The following is a 22,194-nucleotide window of genomic DNA, read 5'->3' on the forward strand; positions in this document are numbered from 1 at the left end:
GCTTTGTTTCTGACAACAGAGCCACTGCCGCTAGATAAGATGAAAACCCTTTCAGGGCCCTGGCAGGCTGAAAGTGCCAGCACAGTTCCCACACAAACTCAGCTAGAAGGATCCCGCAGGAACAGCGTCCTGCCAGCCAGACCACTACCCTGACATAAACCCTCTGGCAGAAAAAACTAGCTATGGGGCAGATGAGAGGGGAGACAGGCAGCTATGCCTCAAACTGATGCCAGCGCCTGCGATTTTGTCCTAAGTCCCATAATTTACAGCACTTTTCCTAAAACTGCTGCTGATGGAAGCATGCCATAGCATGAGCCATTTGGCATTCTGGAAGCACGGAGTTAAGACTGCCACACTGCCCAGAAGGTCTTAAAAAAAGCGACAGTTCCTACAGGGGAAAAAAAAAATATATTAGAGACTTTTTATTTTGACAAACAACTAATTTTAAAATTCATTTGATGATGTTAGGAAGGCAGGTGCTCTCACTTTCCGTGCCCAAGCCAACAGAACCTGAGGGATGGATCCACAGAGCTGCTCCCACTTTTCCCATCAGGGACTGCAAAGAGGGCACGGTTTGTTCATGGGGCCTCGAAGCCGGATCCCCCACCCAGCCCATTTACCAGCACCGTGAGCAGACACAGGGGGAGCTCCTCCATGGGAGCGCAGGGAACGGAAGTTTTTAATTTTATTCCTTCCTGGGGCTCCATAAATCTTGCTTCACAATAAACCCATCAAAATCAACTGAGCCATGAAACAAATGGAAAGGCCCTGGGTGGAGCAGTTCATGGTGTGTGTCAGGGCTCCGGGAAACACCGAAGAGTCTGTTTAGCAACAAATAATCTTTGTCAAGCTAATCTTGCTATCTTCCTCAACCCTCCTATTAGATTTACTTAAATTATTGGGCAATGCCGATTGTTTGGCTTTCTCTTGCTGCAATAAGCTATAGCCATTATATCTACCCGTTTCTTACCCCCACAGACAGACAGATCCATCTGTCTTGAGGACAATGTTGTATCCCACATCCAATGACTATTCAGAAAAACAGAGCTTTTAAGGGGTTAAAAGGACGAGTATTACCCGTACTAAAAGGAGTGATGTATTTTAGCACTCTCACTACAACCTCATGCTGCATTTTAACTTTTCATCCATCAATACTTCTGTCTCTGCCTTCCCACAGAACACTCTGGTTCCTCTCCAGTCAGCTCCTGCACATGCCACTGCAAGACTTGAAAAAGCCTGATAAAAGCCATGACGAGCACATGTATCAACACCTGAGGAGCTCCCTCCTACCTTCCAGACCACAGGACAACGCCGTGTGCTACATGACCTGTGTGCCACATTAATACATGTGCCAGCTCCCTGTGGATTCCAGGTCTCCGTGAGCATAGTTAGGGAGCCTCTGTGATTCATACCGGGGATGGAGCCTGGTCCAAGCACAGAAGTGACTCACAGCTTCCACAGCGAAGACCCAGTAATGAACTTGCTATCCAGGCAGTGGGGTGCAGATGGCACGGGGTCAGGGCTGTGAAGCGAAGCAGGCTGCAGACCAGCACCGGGCATAATGACATTTCAGTAAACTGTTTATTTGCAAGGTATGTACTTTGCATTTAAATCAGCTGCCCTACGCGCTGAGGGACCATCAGAGGTTGTTGGCTCAACCATCAACAGGTTATTTGCCTGTTTTTTGGGTACCATCCTGCTGAGGAAGTTATCCCAAAGCCCCTTTCTTCCTGCCATCAAAGGATAACAGTACAAGTGCAGGAGGTTCAACCTAGTGGGGCACTGGTAATAATCATTCAGCCAAGGAAAAAGAAAGTCTGCCTTTAACTCTGAATGATTTCAAAGGCAAATAGCATAAAGACAATTAGCTGCAACTGAGTGAATATTCCTACTGCCCTCAGGGATCGGTCTTGCCCAGCCCTTCATGCACGCCAAGGGGAAAGCACAGGCGCCAGGACCCTCGGTGTGCCCACGACGGGGTCTAACCGGGGTGCGCCAAGACAGTGCGCCAGGACTGCGAGTTCAGCACCACCACGAAGCCACGAGTCCAAAGGAGAGAGCCTCTTCCCTCACAAATTCCGCATACCACAAACCCATCTCAAAGAACGTGCTGGAGCTGGGCTCCTGGAGCTGGAGGGACTCGAGCCAGACAGGCAGACAGGCACGGTTTGTCAGGCGTGCAGACAGATTCCAACCCAGTCAGCCGACCCTTTCTCCCTACAGCTGTAAACCTGACCGATCTACGCAACTGAAAAATACCTGTGGAAACTAACCCTGGGATCTGAAGGTAGAACTGCAAGTGCACCATGCTGAAGAACTGTATTTAAATGGTTATGACAAAGGTTTTAATAAGCCTGGTTTTACATCTTCCTTTTTTATTCCTGATCTGCCCAGCAAGGTGCTTCTCTAAAAGTCTCTGTGGGTGTACGCAGTCAATTCAATTACAGTTCTCTACAACTGGACCAGACAGACTTGTTTGACATAAAGAATACTGTCTTCACTAAACCAGTTAATTTAGTTCAGCAACAGTGCATGGTTAGGAGGCGTGGATTAAAGGGCAGTGAAAGGAGAAGAGAAAGAAATGTTTCCCAGCAAAACAGCTCCTGAGTGACTCTGCTGTCCCATAAAATGACAAGAAATAAGGAGGAACTTGCAGCTTGGCTCTGTGCTGCCCCAGAATGATAGGATGCCAAAATCCCACTTTTAGACAACTAGCAGCTCCAAACTTTAGGCAAACAGCTTTTATTCACAAAACTACAGGCAAGTAAAAAAAAAAAAAAATCCTTTTTTCTTTTTTTCAGAGGTCCCATGGAAAAAAGCACCAAAGCTAAAGTTGTGGGCTTTGGTTTGGCCAATTTTATCAGACCCAAGTAGCCACAAGATACTGTTTTCTTCAACAGAAAAGCAAAACCACCACAAAGCAAACCAAAAAGCACCTCAGCACAGGGTTCTGACACTTAATGCCTTTAAAGTTAATTTAGCACTTACAAGAAACCCGCTCTGATGGCACCCAAAATAAAGCTCTTAAGCCACGAACAGCCATCTGCCCGCAATCTGCCACAGCCTGTCCCCTGGCAGAGGGCTCCCTACCAGCAGCCTCTTTCTTTGTGCCAGCTTCGTTCTCGACCAACACTGGTAGTGGATTATTTTGGCAGCAACATTACCCATGAAGGACTAAACTGATATTATCAGTATCTGGACTGTAACCACATCTGTTTACTACTAACCTATGGTACGGTTAATATTTATTACCATGCAAGATCTACCTGCGGGAGGAGATCTATTAAAAATGCAAGCTGAAACCCACACTCTCCATGGAAGTGCTAATGGAGATATTCCAAACATACAACCTCAAGAAGGCAAGCCTTCGTTAGGAGCACCCAGCCAGTCACCAGATCAGTGCATTTGAAATGCACCTTCCTTTAAAAGCAATATGCTTTCAAAAGGTATGTACGTGACTAAGTAACAAGCACGATGAAGCTTTTGAGCCCTGGAAGGAGAAAATTATTTAAAAAATAATATACTCAATCTGTGTGTGCACGTGTGTAAAAGCACATTTCTCTATCAGGTAACAGATGTGTCTGCAGCCAGGGCAATGGATAATTATTTTCAAGTGGGTTGTCACCCTGCATTCAGTCTGTGTTCGCCTGACAGTGTGAAATCGGAAGGAAGCTTCATTGGCAATTCCCACCAGGCATCAGGAAACCTCAAGCATGTAGGAAAGACTTTAATCTTCTTTAACGATTCCTGCACTCTCCTCGAGGAAAATATCACCTCTCTTTGAGGCAGAAAAAGTAGACCTTAGCTTAATAAGGATTAAAAATTATTCCAACAAACAGCAAAAATTACACAAGAACCTGCTGCAGTTTGAAGCTTTCTAACTTAACCCCTGAACTGAGAAAATCCTATAAACATACTGCTAAATGCAGCGGAGCACCAGCTTTGCTAATCAAAGTCAATCAGGGAGACCAGCAGGCTTCAATGGGCTTTGGACCAGGACTGACAAAAGGATCCTCTTTATGAGCCTGCTCCGGAGACACTGACCCTCTTCATCTCTGGTGATTTCAAAGGGAACTCAGGGTATTCAGAAATCTTGAACTAATTTGCTACATAATAAACAAGATTCATGCAACAGGGAAGGTTGCTATGACTCACCGTCATTTAAAAAGAGCCTAGTACGAACCAGCCTGTTTTGAATTGGCAACTTGGCCTTGGCCATACTACAGAGGAGCATTTAAGTCTTTGATAAGTTACAGGAGCAGCAGGCACCTGGAAGTAAGCATCCAACGGTCTAATAGCAAGAAAACCTAACTAGAAATGCACTATCAGGAGCTGTGAAAAGTTTACCACACCTGCTATCCAAGATCTGAAAGCCAGGTTTTGTGCACAACGCAGCAAGAATACAGCGAACAAATAAAGAGGTTTAAAACAAGAAAAGATCCATGCAATGAAAAACTCCAAATATCTTTGGAGCATACCTACAAAGCGCCATGGAATGTCTTTCAAGTACATCGAGCACCTTTGAGGGGCTAGCTCAGGCACGAAGAGGCAGTACGACTCTGCTAAGGCTCTTAAGTTGCGTTGCCAGCATCCCCACCATGACCGTGCCGCTGCTCTCTCAACAAAGCCTCCCGATGCCGTCATGGTACAAATAGCCTTTAACAATTCTAATCAATACTCTTTAACTTGATCATGATCCTAAAATTCACCTCCCTGGAGGCAGGGCTGAGTGTGAAACAGAGTTTGCTATTTTCAGAGCGGATGCAAAGAAAGTAATTATTAAATAATCAATGTCTATAAACTCTTTAAGTTCCCTCACTAAAATGCCTGGCAAAGCAGTGCCATGCACAGCCTTCAAGAAGAAGTACTTTGGCCCCCTCTCCATCTCATAAAGCTTCATTAAACCTGTACAACTGTGGAGCTGTCAATAATGTTTCGGCACGTGAGCTGCGAAGCCCTTCAGATAAGCTTTTGTTGTTGATCTTTAACCATCTGAAAGACAAGTTATAATGCAGAGTAAACACCTGGGCTGTGTAAGTTTAGGCTTAGAAATAAAGCCCACACTTCCCTGTGACAGTTGTATATGTTGCTGCCACTAATTGCCTCTTTCAGCAGTTGTGGACAGGTCTCCTGTTGCTGTGGGCTAATTTACACAAACACTGACAGTTCGGACAACCCTCACTTCTTGTCTGCCTGGCTATTCCTGACCATTTATCATTATAGGTTATGTGTTTGTACAACTGGTGAGACCAAAGTCAACAGCCTGCAAGATGCGGCAGCCACTTGAAATATCAGTCATCTGCTCTGTTTTCACCACCCTTCTTTACGTGCACGGTTAGCACTACAACTGGGTTTTAATAAGGCAACTGATTTGGTAAACAATTCTTAATTTATTTACTCAGGCAAGACTCCTTTGACTTGAGTGGGAGTTCTGCCAAGCTAGGGATCCTGGACCAGCGCCAATGATACAATGCCCATTTTACTGGCACGTACAGTTTCCTATTTACTTGCCAAAAGAACCCTGGTTACCAGCTTCACAAAAGGCTTTGTTCCTTTCACCTGGCAAACAATCCAATCAATATTTCCTCTTCCCTCCAAGGCTAAGGGAGTGAAGCGAAGAGGTGCAGTTACCACTGGCAGAGGTGGGGGAAAACTGATGCTTGCAGGTGCCACCCCTGTGGGCTCTGGGTTTCTCTTCCAAAAACCACCGTGTAAGAACATTTCACATTGCCACCTATGCTAAGACACATTATTGCATCTACTCTAACACACTGCGCTGCGGACAACACCACCTGTGTTCACTCACTCTTTCAAGATAAAAAGAATTCCACTGTGGATTCCAGAAAAGTTATCTGACAGTCTGACAGGAAAGAAATCCAACCAAAAAATAATTTGTTCTGTCATTGGCCCAACTGCTGAATTTCTTACTCTGTTAGCCCTCTAATTTACTTCAACAACTCTACAGAACTGGGTCCTGACTAACCAAATCAAAGCCCCTCTTAATTGAGTAGATGACTCTGTTAATTTAAAGCTCTGGCCAGAAAATCAGAAGACAGCTAATAAATGTTCTGCTGTATTTAAAGGAGCGATGATTTTAAGTCTACTGATTATAAACACACATTGTCAAATTACTCCCTTCTCTTCAAGCCATAACCACTCCCCTTCTTATTCGATGTTTTCTCAATTCATTCAGCCCGTCACCGCAGACAAGGGGAGACAGCCTTCTCCTTTGAGATTCCCATCACTCACAATCCCTTTCTCTCGGTCTGGCAGCAATGCAGCAATGGATGGTCTATTTTCCCAGCCTACGTGGAGAAGAAAAATCACTCTCTCCATACTGCCTGCCCACTGTTCCCTCTGCTCTTGCAACTGCCATACTGCACCTTAAAAGACATTTTGATGTACTGTGTACATAATGAACCTTATATGATGTTTTAAGAACAAAATTTCCTTAAGGTACGGACATATATAAAGAAGTGGAAGAATTATTATGTCGTAAATTTAACTTCTGAAGATCAGAGGCTGTATTGGCACATACTTCTTATTATACAGAATGGGCTCCAAGAGCAGAGGTTAGACTGAAGCAGTGCCAGGACAAGTGTGCAAACCCTGGGAAGGAAGCATGGCGAAGCCGCCCATGACATACTAGCCAGCACGACTGCGCATCGTACCCTACTTTCTTGTTCTTCTAAAAGCTAGAACAGTGATAATCGGCGTCTGTCTGGAAATTTGGAAGAGACACAAGTTAAGTTGAAGGAAAAAGAGCACATTTGTTTATTTAGAAGTCTAAACAATCATAATAAACATATGCTCAAATAATCAGCTCCTGTGTAATTACTCATTTGCAAGAACAGTTATTAGGTAGGTAAATTCACTCTTTTTTGAAAATGCAGGTCAAATATTTATCTCTGAGATATATTAAATGCAACACAAGATTCCGTTAAGGGCTTATATTAGACTGCAACATTTACAAAATTGAAGTGTTCAGACCTTTCAGACCTTTTTTAAAGCCCTGACCTTGGAAACAAATAAGGACAGTGTTATTTTAATGTGCATTCAAATTTTAACACCACAGTCACACAGCTCTAGTGGAATCCACACTGAGTTTCCACTGTAGATTGCTCATCATTTCATTATGGTTCATTATGCTGATAACTGTCAGAAAGCATTAGAAGCAGGAGACTTGAGTAATAGCACTGAAATGGTAATTTAAAAACAATATACTTTCTGGAGGAAATACAGCAGTGCGCTAAATTCAATTAGAAGAGGCAAATGTAAAGACAAGTAAGTGATGTTTGCTGTTTGAAGTCAGGCTCTTCGATTTCTTGATAACCTAAACTGGAGAAAGCCCTTTTAAAGCAGGCACTTTTCTCTTGCATCTCACTAAATTTGCTCTCATTATCTCCAAGCTTCTCCGGTATAAACTGCCTTAAATGCAACCGTTTTAGAAATATTTCAGGCCACGCCAAAATATCAATCAATCAGTCACTGTTTGGGTGGCACAACAGACTAAATTATTCAGGGTCATTTACCAAGACAGGTTTCAGGCCGGACACTCTATGCCGGTAATCTCTCTTTTGTAATGGGCTCCCAATTAAAAATCATTAATAATCTGAATCAAACAGACAATATAAACAATACAAAACCGTCCCGTTCTCATTCATAATGTGAGCATTGTTTGTTAAGAAACAGTTAGAGAACTCAACTCATTAACAGTGGGGACACAAGACCAATGCCCATTAACTTGGGTGAGAACTGCACCTGCCTGCACCAGGCTGCAATCCAGAGAGTATCTGCTTATGCAGAAGGAAATTCACGGATGAGGACCATGATTGAGACTGATTGCTTTCCAGCCTCAAGGATTTGTGTGTTGGTACGGCAATTTATTCTCCATTAGACTTCTAACCTTATGAAAATCCCACCCTCTTAGCAAGAGCTGAAATGTAATGAGGGTCTGAATAGCTGCCTTAACATTATTTTTGCAATACTTCCAAAAGGGAAAGGCATCCGTGTTTACCACAGTTTGTGCTCAAGCTTATTACAGGTCAATCATATCATCTCCAGCCAAAGCACACGGCTGACAAGCCCACCATGCTTCAGAGCTGAAAGTCTAAATTCCCAAATCAGGTCAAAGCAGCAGATCCAGGGCGGCTCTGCTCCTCAGTGGTGACAGACACACTGATGATTATCCCCATGAGACAAGCTGGAGGGAACAGATGCATCAGTAAACATGTGTATGTCAGGGTGTCTATGCCTGGCCTTCCAACACAGCCCAGCCCACCCCACCACCTCCCACGCTCATGGCCCACCACATTCTGCTCCTACTTGTACAAGCTTCAAGCCAGATGTAACAACTCACTCTAGCAGAGCTAAAACAGCAGAATGCTAAAACCGGAGTTTGAGTTACTTGTTTAGATAGGATGCCTGGCTTACCTGAAGGCTAGGCACAGTTTTTACAACTCAGCAATGGATGGAGATGTCAGAGTGGTGTCATGGAATGAGAAAACTCTCAAGACCCACTCCTGAGCAGTGCATCAGGAAGCAGGTATTTCTTTTATTACTTACCACAGGAATTGTGAGAAAGGAAAAGGAAGAGGAATTCTCTAATTCCCTTTCATCCACTAGCATCATCAGGCTAATGGAAGGTTGTAACAGGCTTCCTCTCTCAGCCTAGAAGGTGAGATAAGTGACGAGACCAGCCAGTTTATTACTGAGGAAAATCAATAGCCAAGGGTGAAAGCTTTACAAAAACACATCCTAAGAAGGCTGAAGTTCTTCATCTTAAAAAGTGTTTAGAAATAATAAAGAAAGGATCAATCCACAGTCCATTCCAGGTGTTCTCTCCAAATTACCCAACGTTACTTTTATTCACCTGGTCTAATAGTTCTCCAAGTGAACAGAAACCTGATTTTACAAGCCAGTGGAGCAGAGTCTATCTTTTTGCTAGAAGAAGAGATCTCATATACTGTGTTTTATTTCTTCATTAGTGCCCCGTCACACTGAGCGATTACTAAATGCAGGCCTGAATAAGAATACCAGGGTTAAAGAGAGCATAATGAACAAAGAAGGTGCCTGATTATTATGGCTGTCAACACAAGGGAATTGGGTTTGTCACCTGGTTTAACCAACTGGTAAGAACTGATTAGAGCCTGAATCCATCTGAAAGAACCTTTGATGTTTACGGTCCCCTCTGTCTCCACATCTTGTCAGGAAAGGCAGGCAAACAGGGAGCTTCCCCCGGAGGGGCTGCCTTCAGCCGGGGCCTCTGAACACCTCCTGGCGCTTTCCACCAGTGCGTGGGCAGGTGGCTACCCGGGGGGGGGGGGCACAGCAAATGGATGAACCCCCCCGGCAAGCCCCTTGCACCCCACTCCTTGTGCAGCACAGAGGTGCACCAGGCACGCAGGGCTGCTCTTTGTGCCCGTGCAGGGACGGCCACCGCAGCACCGCTCAAACACCGCTAACATGGACCTCGCAGAGGGGGTGCCAGCCAGCACAGCAGTCAGCGCGGGAGCAACGCCGCCCCACAAACCAGCTCAGAAATAACCTCTGCATCTTCCTTCACCTTGGGTCACATAAAAAGAAGCTCTTAAGCTACAGGAAAATACAAAGCTATGAAATGGGACCTCCAGAGACAGGCCTGTTTTCCAAGACCAGCTGTCCATGGGATTGCGGCGTTGGCTTGCGTTTGCATGCCGAGTCCCCCTCATCTGCTGTAGAGATGAAGGCCGAGGCCAGCACCATGGCCCTTGCCTTCTCTTCTTCCCTTTTCATATTTTCAGGGTAAAAGACCAAGATGAGGGACTTCAACTTTGACTGACCTCCAAAGACAGCAATGGGGACGGGTGCCAGAAGCAGGCCCAAGACTTGACAAAAAAGGGCTAAGCTTGCAGGGGTACGTTTTGCAATACAAGCAAACATCATTTGCTTACAATTCCCCCATCTGGAAGTGTTTTGCTCTCTCCTCATACTTCGCTCACTGCACGTGCCTATTTAAATTCAACCAGTTGATTACTAATTTGATTTCAATTTGGTCAGGATATCATTCACTAGGAACAGGGCTTTATGAGAAACTTTTGCTGGTATAATGTTATTTAGGGTGTTCCTTCGGAACAATAGTTTTATTGTTGCATAAAGATATTTTTCCTATCAAAATGCTCAAGCTTTATGTCTCCTAGTATAGATTATATTATAAAAAGCATGTTCCTACCCACTTCAGCAAGGTTTCACAATACAGTTAGACCTCCATCCCCAGTCAGTGTTTAGCAAGGAATATACAGACCTCTCTGCTTTCCTACTAAGCAAAAGCAGCTGCTCCCGGCTATGCCGAGACCTGCTTAACCACCACCCAGCAAAACTCGCAGCTGAAAAGGAGTACATGACTGAAGAACAGCTGGAATGAAGAGGGAGTGGGGAAGGGATGAGTGCTGGCTTAGTTATGGACATATTTTGTTTCTGCCTTGTAAGGGAGAAATTAAGATTTAAATAAATGTGAGTCATCTCTCCAAAATGAATTTAGAATATATTAAAACATTACAAAAGAAATATCTCAGCCTTCCCTCACTCACAGACACAAACACACTCTATACCTCAATATACAGCTGAACTCCAAAAATCTGGAAGCATTTCCAATAGCTTTCAAGGAAAGCCACACATTGATATCCCCTGGTAAAAGACATCCCTTTCACTTATTCTTTCAAACTGCTCTGCTCCTATAGAAGTGAAAAATTAAGAACTAGATGACCACAATTCAACACCAGGGCATTCCTGGAATCCCAGGCATTCAACTGTGTGAGCCATTAACCAACACACAGGACAAGGAGCCGCTCCAGCGGCCTCACGGGTGTGCTCTGTGTGCTGCACCTCTTGTTCTCCCTGCTGAAGGCATTCTGGTGGAATTAAAGCAAATTCCACTTACTGTATATGATCTATTCATCTACAAAGGATAAAACAAACGATACTTTGGGTGTTTGTTTCATTAAGGTTTAAGATTCATTATTACCACCCCTTCCAGGGCAGCACTTTTATGTTCCTAGGGGTCACCAGCTGTATTTTGAGCAAATTAGATATATAATGAAATATATTACCTATTTACCCTAGGTCATACAATTTGAGAAAAGCTTTCACAATTTCTACAAATATCAAAATTTAAAGAGATGAAAGGTGATGTGATCTACTGGACAGGTCCTCAGACTAGAACTTAGACCTGTATTTTATTTTCAGCTCTGTTACTGAGGTGTGCGAGTCACTCCTCTTTTGCAGCTTTGTCTCCTCCCAATCTCCTGCTTTATTTAGTCTGTAAGCTCTTAAGGGTCAGTGCAACCATGTCACCATTAGGAATTCAGGGCTGAGAACTAACACTTTATCTCCCAGAAGCGTGAGCCAAAATGCAAACTGCATCCACAAAGGGCTGTAAGAGCTACTGAATGCTGTGCTGTGGACGACACTTCTTACGGACACAGATCTCCGGGCAATATTTCCTACATACACAATGAAAGAAGATAGGAGAAGAAATGGATGATAAAAGGGGAGGAGACTGTTCCAGGACCAACTTACGAGTGCAGGGCATGGAGGCAGCATCATTTTCAGCTCGGAAAAAGCCCCGATCGCAGGTGCAGGAGGTAGAGCCTTCCCAGATGGAGTAGCTGTGAGGCGGGCATTTGGCACAAGCAACATCTGTCGAGAGAGCCTTGTAGTATCCAATTTTGCAAGCTAGATGGAGGAACAGAAAGGGAGAGTATTACTTGCCCAGGCTGTGATCATAAATTGCTAGCTTACTTATTCAAAATCAAGGCAGGAGACATTTCAAAGAGATCTAATGATGTCCTCTTAGCCCCAGGTGAAGAATTAACAATCATCACACTCTTAATGAGTAATCCCATGTCAGGGGACACTGATTTCTAATTCCAACAAGAGCCATTTTAAAAGCTGGCTTGGAGATGGTAACAAAAAAATAAAATAAAATTATACTCGTCTATTGACACTGCCAGAAAATCAGCTGCCTCTTTGTGCCTGCTGTGGAGTTGCATGTTGCTTAACCCATGTCCACCTGCACCCACACACACAGACACAGAGCATGACAAAAGGGGTGCAATTGGTTTATTCTATGACCGCTTAAGGAATGGCAGCTGACAGTCAGACACTGCCAATTTTTAAGAGGCAGTGGGACAGGAACCCACTGCGATTGGCATGCCTCACATGCCCGGAAATGGCACGTCTCCCTCCTGGCAAGGCAGCATCCATGTGGCTCCTTCTCCCCAAGGGAGGAAATCAGCAATGCTCTCCACTCCTCAAAGGCAGCGCATAGCAGGAGCTGCACCACTGCCACCAGGTCCCGTGGGCAGTTGGCAAGTTTTTGGTGACATCATCTTCATAAATGCAAGACTTACTCAAATGGCTACTTTTACATCACTTGGAAAAAACTCATTAGCATCATTAATAACACATTTTCATACTGGCTAACATGTATGTCATCCTAGAAATTTCTCCCTTGGCTACAGATAAAAGCCCACCTTCACCACTGGCTTTCAGTGCTACAGAGAACAGAGAAAATACCCAGGCATGCAAACATGTAAAAAGGAAAGGTTGTTCTCAGTATTTACTGTGTGACTCACTCTCACATCTTGTCATTTATCACCTACGTTACCTTTAGGGTTCCCCTGCTACACACAGGCTCCAGTATGCAGGGCACAGGCCCCCGCACAGCTGGGGCTTGCTGTTTCTGTTTTACCCTTCCCTTGGTCCCCCTCGCTCTTTCCCTCCTTCTCTTACAAAGCCCTCCAATGGGAAATGGAGAGGGATTTTAGTGACACATTTATAAAATGGCAAGCCGCTTCACTCTTATTAACCAAAGCCATTTATGGAATTTCCTTAACGACTCCTAACTTTATGACGTGCCCTGTGCCATCTGTAAGAGTGCTGGGAGATCAGCCCGCTTCCGCTCGCCGTGGCTGTCACCGGACCAGAGGACCTTATAAAAACACATCGCCCAAGTGACGAAGATTTATGCTTCCAGAGTTTACATGCATCACATTATTAGATAAGGTTCAACTTGCAAGGTGCTTTTTTGGCCATGCTTCAAACGGCCTTGGGGTTTCAATTAAAATCAGAAACCACAGCTTTGGCAGGGAAGAATCACAGGGGTCAAACCCAGCCTCCCCACATCAGAGACAATTAGTCCCTGAACACAAATACAAACCCACTAGGTACCGCCGATCAGCTAGGCAGTTGCAGTACACAAAGGCAGCTCATGTAAAACAGCTTATTCTGCTTGTGATGTGAATTGCTCAGGGGAAGGAAGAAAAAAAAATCCAACAAAAAAAAAAAAGGAAAATTACCTTTCATTTTTTGATATGATTTGCAATATCTGGTGAGTGAGTTGTACTATCGCTACACATCCTCTTGTGCCTGGTTTAACAGCAGCAGCAGTCAAGTGGCAGATGCTGATCTGAGATATTCCTGGTTTTCACTGTCACGGCTCAGATCAGAAATACACCTAAGCCTGTATATGACCAGGACAGACACCGACAGGCAGAATCTTGCTGCCATGTATAAAGGCAAGGCATGGAAAAACAGAATACAAGACCAGACTGACTGCTCTTATCCACAGAATTCTTTCTATTAGTCAAGGTTTTTAAAATAAAACATGTAAACTCTAAGATTACTGTTAATATGAACATCATTGTTCACAGACTTTATTAAGCAAAGAGCCAACCTCAGCACCTTCCTAGTATTGAAATACTTAGATGATAAACAGTCAAGTACAAGGCTGAAGATCCTGCTCGGGCTGTAATATGCTGTTGGAAAGGTAGGAAAACGTGATGGGTAAAGATTTTTGCGACGATTCTGCTTCCTCACTGTCTTCTCAGATCAGTGGTTTTAAAGGGAATAGATGGATACAGTCGGTACTGCAAGGTCAACAGTCTGTAACGGAAGGATTTTTTTCCCCCTCGTTTCATGCACCATATTTTGTTTTCTACTATATTAAGCCAAGATCATTAATATTTCAAGACCTGAAGAAAGCTCTCCAAACACAGTGGCTGCTCCTAAAAAGCACACACAGCCATTTTGCTTTAAAAATCACCTACTCCTGAACACTTAGTTTTCTTCATTTTACTGTGCTCATCAGAGTTTCACCACGTCTCAGCACATGACATAAAAGGACATTAGAGCATGTGTTGCATTAAACCAGTAGTTCTTTGCCCCTAAGAGCTCCATGATACCATCACTTAAAAACTCGAATCTAATCCTGTAAAAGCTGGAAGTACTGCTGACACACCTACTACAACCAGCCCCTGTTAAGGCTAAGGATAGGCTTTTTTTGAAGGTTAATGATTTAGTAGGCAAACAAGAAGCCTGTACACAACCTATTCCCTGAAAGTCTTTATTGCTTGCTCATGACAATTCTTCATGCAGCTGCTTTTCTAGGAAGGATTTGCTGGGCGAGACCCAGGATGAATGGAGTTCTTACACAGTTTTCGAAAGATACCATTGTAAAAAGATTAGTTCACATGTGCAATGCAAACTTTGAATTCAATTCCTTAGCTTTGCCTTAATTAGTTCTTTCTGTTAGGTTTTGGGTGGGTTTTTTAAGGAAAAAAAAAAAAAAAAGAGAGAAAAATCTTTTCTCGTATTCAGATCACCCACAAGCATAGCAAGGTTGCAATCATCTGCACTAGATCTAAGGAAAATTGTCAAAATCATTTGCAGCATGAAAAAGCTCAGTTTTTTCCTCAGAACAAATCACATTGATTTTAAATGGACATCAACCTGAAACACTTATGTTGATATCTTTGAGTTCTAATGTTAAAACCTATTCGATTTCTATTTCTCTTAAAGCGAGAGAGGATTTGGCAAACATTGTGGGTCATTATTATATGCCTTTATGCTTTTTTTTTTTTTAATTACCAGTGTGATACATGCTAAACCACAAAGCCTACTCTGAAGAATTATGGAACTTTAGTAAATCTGGATGTAAATTTTCTTAAGCTGTTTTTCAAACTCCATTTTCTCATTAAAACCTGAATTTCAGACTCATGACTTTCTCACTAAAAAAAAAAGTGAAAAAAACAGAATTTACGAACTCATCCCATAGTGAATGGGATTCTAGTCACATTCTTTTTAGTCACAGCTAAAACAAAATATATGTATTAAATTGTTTTTAATGATTTTTAAAAAAGCTATGTTTTTTTCTGATTTGGGAGGGGGGGGATCTTTAAAAATATTACGCTTGCAAATTTAAAGTTGTTAAAAAAAAATCCCCCGGCGCTTGCTCTGAAATTGTTCCCTTATCCTTGCTGAAACGGCAATGAATCTTTCCATCATAGCTTGGAAAAGGTTTGACATGCTTAAGAGTTCTCTAGGAAAAAAAGAAAAAAAAAAAAAAAAAAGAAAAATATTAATGTCTTGCAAAGGCTTTTCTGAAGAAACCATCCCAATCTCTTTGTTGACAAGTTCCTGAATCATTAAAAATGCAGTACATATATATATATATATATAAAAATTCAGTGCCTGCTCCTCACCCAGGAGGAGGCTGAGTGGGACTCTGAGCGGGTGAGGGACAGGACCCTGGGGCCGGCAGGGCTGGGCACTGTGGGCAGCAGGTGGGATGGGGAAGGTCCAAGCGCTGACGGCCGCTGGGCAGGGGCTCCGGCAGCAGCCCGGGCACCCAGGGCAGCAGAAACAGTCTCTACCTGCTGCCTCAGCCTCTGCCGAAGGGGAGAACTCACAACAGAGAAAAACTCTGTTTTCCCGATTGGGAGCTAATAAAGAGAACAGGGTGGCTAAACAAGCACAGAAACAGAGTTTTGCTCAAGTAAACGTCAGTGAACTTGGAAGAAAATCTGACAGGGATGTTCTGAAGTGCTGATTTGCAGCAGCAGCTAAACAGACTGGCGGGATGACAGTCCTGTGCAGGGGAACATGCACAGCAAGGCTGGACTACAGAGCTGTCGCCTGTACATCGCTGTGCTGAAGGCTGAGCCCTCCAAACGACTTCTGCTTCAGGAACGGGCCCTCAACCAGGACAGCGTCAGCAGCCAAACACAAACCGTGCTCCTGCTGCACCCCTCCTTCCCCAAAGGGACTAGCGCACCACTGATAACATTTACTAGCACATGCAAGTGAATAGTATAGCTAGAAGTCTGTGGAGTTGGCTGAAATTTCAGAAACTATGCATTTAATAGTTTCTATTTGCTGAAGCAGAAAAGTGTATCAGCTACATATTCATGAAAATTTCAAATTTCCTTGAGATTCAATTTTGAATCAAATCTCCTTCCACACACAACAGAAAAGGGGAAAACTTTTTAAGTCAACAATTGTAGCCAACTTTAACAAAAAAACCTGAAATAGTATTCTTGATGAAATGAAGGACAAAGCAAAACATTTCAGAACAAATATTTCAGTATCAGGCTTATAAATTTCAGTGACAAAACAAATTTGTGTTTAAAGACTTGAAAAAATACTTTGGTAGCATATTTCATGTCTTTCATCGCTGGTTACTTTTTCTACAGCTCTTCCCTGTCTGGAAATATTTTAAGCTCATGTTTTAACTACACCCTTAGGAACAAAAGTTACTTTTATTTTTTCCCCTCTAATGTTGTTCTTATTCTTTCAGAGGACGGATTTTCTCTCTCGAATTGTAACAAAACCACATCTGCCACATAAGTAGGCTGCATCTTCTCAGCTCTCTTTTACTGTTATTACCATTTCTGAACAGATTTTTGTGTGTTAATTATAGAACTCAATTGTTTGGATAGTCTCTTTTGATGAGCTTTCTGCCCCGCACCATGAACCCCTCCGTTATTGTACAGCTGTTTTACTTCCAAATGCTCATCGGGGTTTTCTAATTGTCAAGCTGTCCCAGCGACTAGTTCTTTTGACCTAAAAGTCAAAGAAAGGGAGTCACCCTTGTCTCCCCGACATGAATACCACAGGAGTCCCAGTGGCCCCCCTAATACCTACGAGACAATGCCTTTCCAGATCATTGCCACTACAAGCATAATTGGGTTTTGGGTGAAATGAGAAGATTTTAAATAGGATGAATTAATGAGTTTCTTGTAAAATTAAGTCATTCTCCTGGTCCAATCTAATTACTCACTGTAATGCCCCGGAGGGTGATAAATAAAGATCCTTAGAAGCCAGGATAAAAAAAAGAAGCAGCTTTCTCTGGAGCCTTTCTTAAAAGTCAAGTTGCAGAATTCGATGTGACGTACCAAATGCTGTTTCCAAATAACTTCAGATTCCTTTGATGTTCACATCATAAGATCTTTGCCTCCTGTTAATGACTGTACAATTGCTACAAATTAAAAAGAGTTCCCCATATTTAACGCATATCTTTTATGAGAAAACCAGTATTTCTAAACATGAAGTGCATATTTCTGCTGCACAAATGACACTAGGAAATACACGCACTATCCCACTAGGGAAAGAGCCTAGACTGACATCAGAGCACTTTTATTCTGTGATTGGGGACAAACCTGGGAAATTCAAAACAGAAATAAAGGGACCTTGAAGCACAAATATACTACGATGTGAAATCCAAACTGTTTAAGCCACTGAAACTGTGCACGCAGGTATACTTGCAGGTACACATGCAGACCTCCTGTGCAAAGCCACAGCATAAACTGAGTGGCGGAGCTTTTCACACAGCCGGTCTAAACAACCTAAAAAAAAAAAATAAATCTTTGGATTTTTTTTCCCCAGTGTAGCAACCTTGGCTACAAGTCTGCAGCTTGTGCTGCGGTTTGATGGTTTTGTTTTGGTTTGTTTGTTGTTTTTTTTTTTTTTTTTTTTTTAAATGCTGAGGACTGACCCCGCGATGATGGGAGTGCGGGAGCCCTGGCAGGAGCAGAGGAAAGCACTGGCGCTCCGGACACCCACAGGGATGCTCCTCCGCTGGGGTGAACCCGGCTTCCTCCAGCAGCTCCTGCAGTGGGAACGGCAGTCTGGCAGCCACTCACCGCAGGTGATGTGACCCTGCTGCTGCCGCTCACCTCGCACCCACATCGCTCCCAGAGCAAGCTGCAAGCAGAATGTGACCCCTCTCCCCACACTGCCCCAGGGGAGCCCAGCCTGTGCGCCATGCGGCTTCCACTGGGCTAGGAGAGGCTCACCTTCCTCTCCACCAGCCGCTCCACCGGGCTAGTGCTGCCGGAGGTAGCAGCTGTGCGGTCCTGCACCGCGCTGTCCCCTCCCAACCTGTGCAGAATGTGACCCTTCCAAGGCTGAAGTCCACATCCTCCAAGGGAGACCCTTATCTGGCTGGATTTTTCCCTAATGTAATAACTAAACGTTAGAAGACAGACACTGGCATGTGGCCTCCAGCCGCACACCACCACAGAGGCAACTCTCCATCAGCCACCTGCACCTGCCCCAGCCACTGCAGGAGGACTCAGCCATGCTGGACCAAGTGGTGGCGGCTCTGCTGCAGATGACTGCTACAGCCCTTTGGGCCATCAGGAAAGGCTTCACCGCAGACAGCAGGACAAGGAAGAGGAGGGCAGCATTCCAATGCAGCAGCTGTAGGTATTCACAGCAGGACTCAAACCTTTGGCAATCCAGTGGTGCACTGGCTGATTGCATCCACGCTGAGGTAACGATCACCTCATTGAAAGGTGGCCAGATTTTCTTCTCTGGTTGGTTTGGTGGGGTTTTTTGGCTCCTGAGAGACAAGAAATTCAACTGCCTACTTCAGTTTCAGAAGTTAAAAGTAGTGAGGAGCAAGGAACTTGAGAGATCTTTGGTGTGGAAATGAATCACAATCACCACCCAAGGTCTCTTCTTGAATCCTCAGGAGAAAAAAGGATGAGGCATGCACTGCAGAGTGCAAGGCACCCATCGCCACAACTGGTCAAAGACAGCAGGGACCAGCTGTGCACTGACTATGGCCAAAACCCTCTGCACTCTCAGGTACATCCCATCAGGTCCCATAGACTCATACATGTCCACTTAAGTGCCCCTTAACACAGTCCTCTCCTGTACCACCACTTCCACAGACTCCTCTGGACCTGGAAGGCCAGGTGGCCAACCTTACCAATGAAACACAAGGCAAAAAAGCCTTTAGTACCTTAGCGTGTTCCATGTCCTTGGTCACTAGGTCTCCTCCCGCACTAAGCGGTGGGAGCACATTGTCCTCAGCCTTCCTTTTGGCGCAGGCAGAAGCATTGTCCTTTGTGTCCTTCATATCCCTCACTAGGTCCAACTCCAGCCAAGCCTTGGCTTTCCTAACTCCTCCCCTGCATCCTCAGGCAATGGCTGGATTCTACAGTCCTCCTGGGCACTTCTCTTCGGTCTGAGCTGTGCCAGGGGCTCCCTGCCCATCCACCCTGGCCTTCTGCTATACCTACTCTGCCCTCTGCAGCTGCAATGGCACAGCCATGTGCTTTCAGCAGCTTGTCCTTCACAACCCACCAGCTCATGTGGGTTTCTTCACTGCCCTCCTGACAAGTACATTCCTGAACAAGCCAACATCTGCTCTCCTGAAGTCGAGGTCTTAAGTTTTTTTTTTAATATACGTGAAGTCCAGTGAAAGAAAACAGAAATGAAGAAGTCACTAGCTCAGCAAAGGGCACGCACAACAGGATGGGACATCTGATACAGCAATCTGTTCAAGGCAGCGCTACAGGCACAAACAGAACTGCCAGGTGTATGGTACAAGAACTGGAATGGGCTATTAATTCCAGCCAAGGAAGCCTTGTTTGCCCGAGTATCATTTTCTTCATACAGCCTTCAGAGTCAATTGCCAGACTTTATCATGCAGCCCTGCACTTGGACACCGCACACTGTGGGCACAGCCCTACGGCACCGCTGCCATCATTACACTTCCAAATCCTCCCTGGAGGGACAGAGTTCGTATTTTTGAAGCGCTACGCCTAAGCAGTATCAGTTCTCCTGGGTTTTACACAGAGAAATGCTATGCTTGTCTTCTATAGAAACTTTCCAAACCAACTTGTACCTCATACAAAAGAAATATAAATATGCTGATAACCCAATCATTTTAAAAGCTGAAACCTACTTTATCAGGTACCCTTTTCTAAGGAAACCAGACAGTCAAAAGCATAGAAGAAAAAAATACATGTACAATTGACATGTTAAATAAGCTCAATAGACACACACAGAAAAGGCCCAAAATGAAAAATTAGCTTTTATTCTTAAAAATTACTACAAATTATTCTGAACTGTGCTACACAGCTTATAGATCACAACTGTTAAAAAACCTCCCAAAAAATATAGAAACTTGAAAATCTTATATTTCTGTGAATTGATTATAATAGCTTATATGCAACACCCACTTTTGCTATAGCTGTAGTATTGGGGGGTAAACAGCTGGGGTTAGTTTGACATTTTCCACATCACAATTGCTACTGAATGTCAGCAGTGCCCTGATCTTGCACCAGCACTGCCAACTCCGCCTGCATACGCAGCTTCCAGACCCATGCTAGAAGGGTCAGCTGAAAAGTCTCGTTGAGACATCGTAAAAGGAGAATCAGCCCCCCGACAGTATTTGCTGCATTGGGTTTTTGTCTGAGATTTAAACAAAACCTAAAAACCTAAAAAAATCAGGGTCTAGGTGAAACAATTGCTGGCTGAAAAAAAAAAAAAACCACCAAAACCCCTTTCTCAGGGAGAAGGCAGCACTTTCCACAAGGAATGAAAATCCCAACCTGCTCTGCTCTCTACAGGAAGATATTTGCTAGGACTGGCAATCGCAAGTGAAGCGGCCGGCACTCCACCACGGGAAACAAAGGACCGTTTGTCCTTGCCATGTCTTCAGGAGGCATCCCGTCCTTTCCAGGCAGCTGTAGCATCCAATTCAGCAGAGTATTACAACTTCACATTTATGTGCTTTAATGAAGAGGGATGTACTGCTGAACTGAGGACTCGGCACCTCAACGGTTTGCATTTTTATTTTTATTCTTTTAAATATTTAAACAATAAACAGATGCCCTGTATACGATAAAGGCCCCTCTTCTCAGACACTGCAGTTGAGTGGCTGTGCACTTTTCAGGTGCAGAGAGCACTAACACTGCTAGCACACTTGTGCAAGGGTGCTGAGAGCATCTTTAAAATATTACTGTCCAACTCAAGTGTTCAGACATTCTCGATTTCAGAGTGCTCAAGCTGTCACTGTGCTCTGTCACAGACTTCATCTAACTTTGAAAGTTTAATCACCTTTATACAAGCTGTGAGATTTAAGAGATGAGTCAACTAATCAGTTTCAAATAATTACTCAATTAGAAAAACAAGTTGATGGTTTCCCTTGAACAGAAGCAGCATGAGGAGAATCAGAAAACAGGTTTTTAAGCAAACCTAAGAAGGGGGTTTTAAAATTAAAAAAAACCAACACAAAACCCCCAAAAAAACACAACCTAGAAAACTGTGATTTTTGTTCTTTAGGCAACTAAATTTTACGGGGCAGGGGTGGGGGGCAGCCGGGGTGGGGGGGCGGGAATCACTATTAAAGTTTTACAATATACTCCAGTGAAAGCTGATTAATTGGCCTGAATCTCCACATTAACAAGCCCTAATCCTCTTGTCAGGAGACCTGCCTACAAGCTGCTCTCCCCAGCAGTGTAAAAGCACTGATGGGAACAGAGATCTGTATCTCAAAGCACTGTCCAGCCAGCCTGGGATTATCTCTCATCTCCTAAATCTTAACAGCTCCGTAGAAAGGCAATTAAACTTCCAAAGTTAGATGAAGTCTGTGATAGAGCACAGTAGCAGCTTGAGCAGTTTGACATGGAAAGGTCTAACACATAGCTCCAACAACATTACAGTTTAAAACCACTATTTGCTCCTAACACAAGCATCAGCTGGCACCAGTTGAGGGTCTTCTACTTACAAAGAAAAGTGTATTCTTAAGGTATTAAAGGTATTTTCAGTTATTTTAAAAGTGCTTGTATTTTATACAGCCTAATGAGACATTGCAAGTTGGCCGAAATAATTATTACATTAATACCCTTTAACGAATTGCCTATTGTCAAGAATTTGTGGATTGATCCTGCGCATAAATCCTTTAATGCCGTCTCCTTTGTGCAAGTGGAATTTCACTCTGCAGCAGAACTCGGCATAGCTATAATTTTTTCTGCTACTGTTTGAACTTGTATCATGACTATGATGGAGCCACGTCATGCCAGCAAACTAAAAACTACAGTGGTTTTTCTGGGCTTTTTTATTCTTGGGTTAACTGTGAAC

At 43.8% G+C, this 22,194-nt stretch overlaps 1 protein-coding gene across 1 annotated transcript in view; it reads right to left on the reverse strand.

Moving 5' to 3' along the window:
* The window catches only part of EPHA4 (EPH receptor A4), a 107,165-nt gene that overhangs the window by 52,752 nt on the left and 32,219 nt on the right, over positions 1–22,194 (reverse strand). The window contains 1 exon segment of the mRNA XM_055817483.1: positions 11,557–11,712. Coding sequence (XP_055673458.1) covers positions 11,557–11,712 — 156 coding nt within the window.

Source organism: Falco peregrinus, chromosome 12, assembly GCF_023634155.1.
Source record: "Falco peregrinus isolate bFalPer1 chromosome 12, bFalPer1.pri, whole genome shotgun sequence".
NCBI classification, from domain to species: domain Eukaryota; kingdom Metazoa; phylum Chordata; class Aves; order Falconiformes; family Falconidae; genus Falco; species Falco peregrinus.